Genomic DNA, 2,724 nt, shown 5'->3' with positions numbered 1-2,724 from the left:
ATATAATTCTTATACAAGAATGTTGTTGATAGTGACTTTTAAGTTTCAGCCAGCTAAGCCATTGTTTGAATGCTGTCTGAAACTTCGAAGTCACTGTCAATAACATTCTTGTTTAAGAATAATAAATTTGTATTCTACAAAAGTATAGAGTAACCCATCAGATTAATGTAAAATTGTTATTTTCTATAACTGAACATAGAAACAAACATTGAAACAAATAAACAGTGTTAGGTTAGCAGTAGTAGTAGCCACTCTCCAACTGTTGATGTAAGCAAACCTCCAACTGTTGGTGTAGGCAGCTTTCCAACTGTTGGTGAAAGCAACTCTCTGACTGTTGGTTGATGCAACATATAGTCACATGGTAGTGGTAGTGGCAGCATATATTATGATGTTGGTTGCAGTCACTGTGGTGTTTTTATAGGAGTCACTGGCTCAATTTTGAGCGACCGTTAATTTTTGGGGTGTGGTGGTGGATCAATGTAAGTTCTTTTATGTAGGTTTCCAGTTTTCCTCTCTGAGGTCAGTATGTAGGCATCTGTCTCTTTGGTGGTGCTGCCACATCTGGTCAGTTGCTTAAACCAGCTTGCTGAAACCTCTTCATCTGTTACAAGTCAACCTTCCCTATCAAGGCTATGATAAGCTACATACATAATGAGATTGCTGGGATACACAAAAGATGCAGTGACAATATCAGCTGGAACACACATATTACTCATTTCCTAAATGTACTTGAGACCAACAGGTATCCAATATTTGTTACTAACTCTATGTGCTAATGTAGGCCAGTTAAAAGTCGCAAGAGGGTTCTCTCTAAGACCTTCTTGTAGATTCCCTACTTCAATGAGAAGACCACCACTGCCGTCTACAAGGCTATCTGCAGGGAAGGTACTTGACATCCTATTGGCCCATTCTGGACCATCCTTATGTAAACACCTATTAACAAGGTGGTCGCTTGCAGAACAACAGCTCTACACACTAGTAAACTATCCCATTTGCAACATTGACATGTGCTTACATATATATGTAGTATATCAGATATGATGTTCCAAATTCAACAACTGTTACATTGGCAGCATAGTATGAGCACTCTGCGTTGGAATGAAGGATTACCTCTCTACCAACATGTCTTCCTTCTCCAAACACCTGATCAGATGCTGCAACACCACCAAATAGATAGATGCCTCCATACTGGCCTCAGAAAGGAATGTTGGAAACCTACATGTAAAAGCTATATTGACTCACTACCTTAACCCCAAAATTAACAGTCGAACTTGAGCCGGTGGCTTCTATGAAAACAGCAACTGCGACCAACATCATAATATATGCTACCACCACCACATGACTATATGTTGCATCAACCAACAGTCAGAGAGTTGCTTACACTAACAGTTGGAGAGTGGCTGCTACTGATGCTAACCCATCACATCAACCAACAGTTGGAAAGTTGCTTACACCAACACTCGGAGAGTTGCTTACACCAACACTCGGAGAGTTGCTTACACCAACACTCGGAGAGTGGCTGCTGCTGCAGCTAATCTAATGCTGAGGAGTTTGAGCAAGGTAACAGAATTGGTGTAACTGGACATTTCCCAGACTACATCCTTCTGAGAATGGGCCTTTGCACCTGGGATATAAAGGTTTTTGTAAAACTTTCTGCATTGTTAGAAGCTTTCTTATTTTCCCTTTTCTTTTCCTTCTTCAGAAGCTATGACACACTTATTATTAATACATATATTGTTTGTGGTGAATGGTGTAGAATAAAAACAATTTGATGTGAGCTGAGTATATGTCATTACACCATTTCCATTCCTTAGTGTAACCATTTCACTCCATGTCACCAAAAACCATTGAAAAGATGCAAATATCAGTTGTTTTTCCTTACAATGATACAAATCTGAAACCTTGTTCATCTTCTAGAAATCTACATGTAGCTGTTTCTATATTTGTTTACTCTTTAATTAGTTGAAGATGCCAGTCCAATGTCAATCAACTACAACAAAACCTTCCAGAAAATTATTGGATTTGGTGGTGCCTTTACCGATGCAACTGGAATCAATATATTGTCATTACCAAAAGCTGCTCAGGAGAAATTGCTACAGTCGTATTTCTCTCCACTCGGTGAGTTTCTTTGAATCTTTCAATTTAACAATCTTTCATTTCAACTAAGTGATCACCACAAATGCCACTGCTGCTACCACTACAAATTCCACTGCTGCCACTACCACCACTACCACCACATTATAGGGTAGGTATGGGAGACTAGATCTAGCCAGCTTGAAGAGAAAATAGGTAGATTATTTTGGCTGTATGTGGACTGTTTAAATGCTAAATGGTTAATCAGTGTTCACCTACATACAAAACTAAAAACAGATATGCCATCTACCTGTATGACCTCTCACCATACACACTCACGTTCACACACATGCTTGCATGCATAGACATATACATAAATACATACATATATATGTATATATATGTATACATTTACATTCACAGATATATGATCTGATATCATATATATATATGCTCTAACATAATGCTGAAGGTCTGGTTAGCTTGCATAACACATACAAACATACATACATATACATATATATATATATATATATATATATATATATATATATATTTAGAAAAGCTGAACATTAGAAGCATCAGTTGTGGCGTGCAAGAGAGACGATTGCGCTGGTATGGACATGTGGTGAGAATGGAGGAGGATAGCTG

General features: G+C 38.1%; 1 protein-coding gene across 3 annotated transcripts in view; it reads left to right on the top strand.

Annotated features, from left to right (window-relative positions):
• Window positions 1-2,724, top strand: part of LOC106878218 (lysosomal acid glucosylceramidase) — a 73,396-nt gene that overhangs the window by 37,672 nt on the left and 33,000 nt on the right. For all 3 annotated transcript variants that reach the window (XM_014927369.2, XM_014927367.2, XM_052973233.1), the window contains one exon: window positions 1,963-2,118. In XM_014927369.2, coding sequence (XP_014782855.1) covers window positions 1,963-2,118 — 156 coding nt within the window. The remainder of the gene's footprint in view (window positions 1-1,962; window positions 2,119-2,724) is intronic.

This window comes from Octopus bimaculoides, chromosome 15 (assembly GCF_001194135.2).
Source record: "Octopus bimaculoides isolate UCB-OBI-ISO-001 chromosome 15, ASM119413v2, whole genome shotgun sequence".
NCBI lineage: Eukaryota > Metazoa > Mollusca > Cephalopoda > Octopoda > Octopodidae > Octopus > Octopus bimaculoides.
Note: the sequence above shows the minus strand (reverse complement) of the source record. Positions and strands in the feature narration are given on the sequence as shown.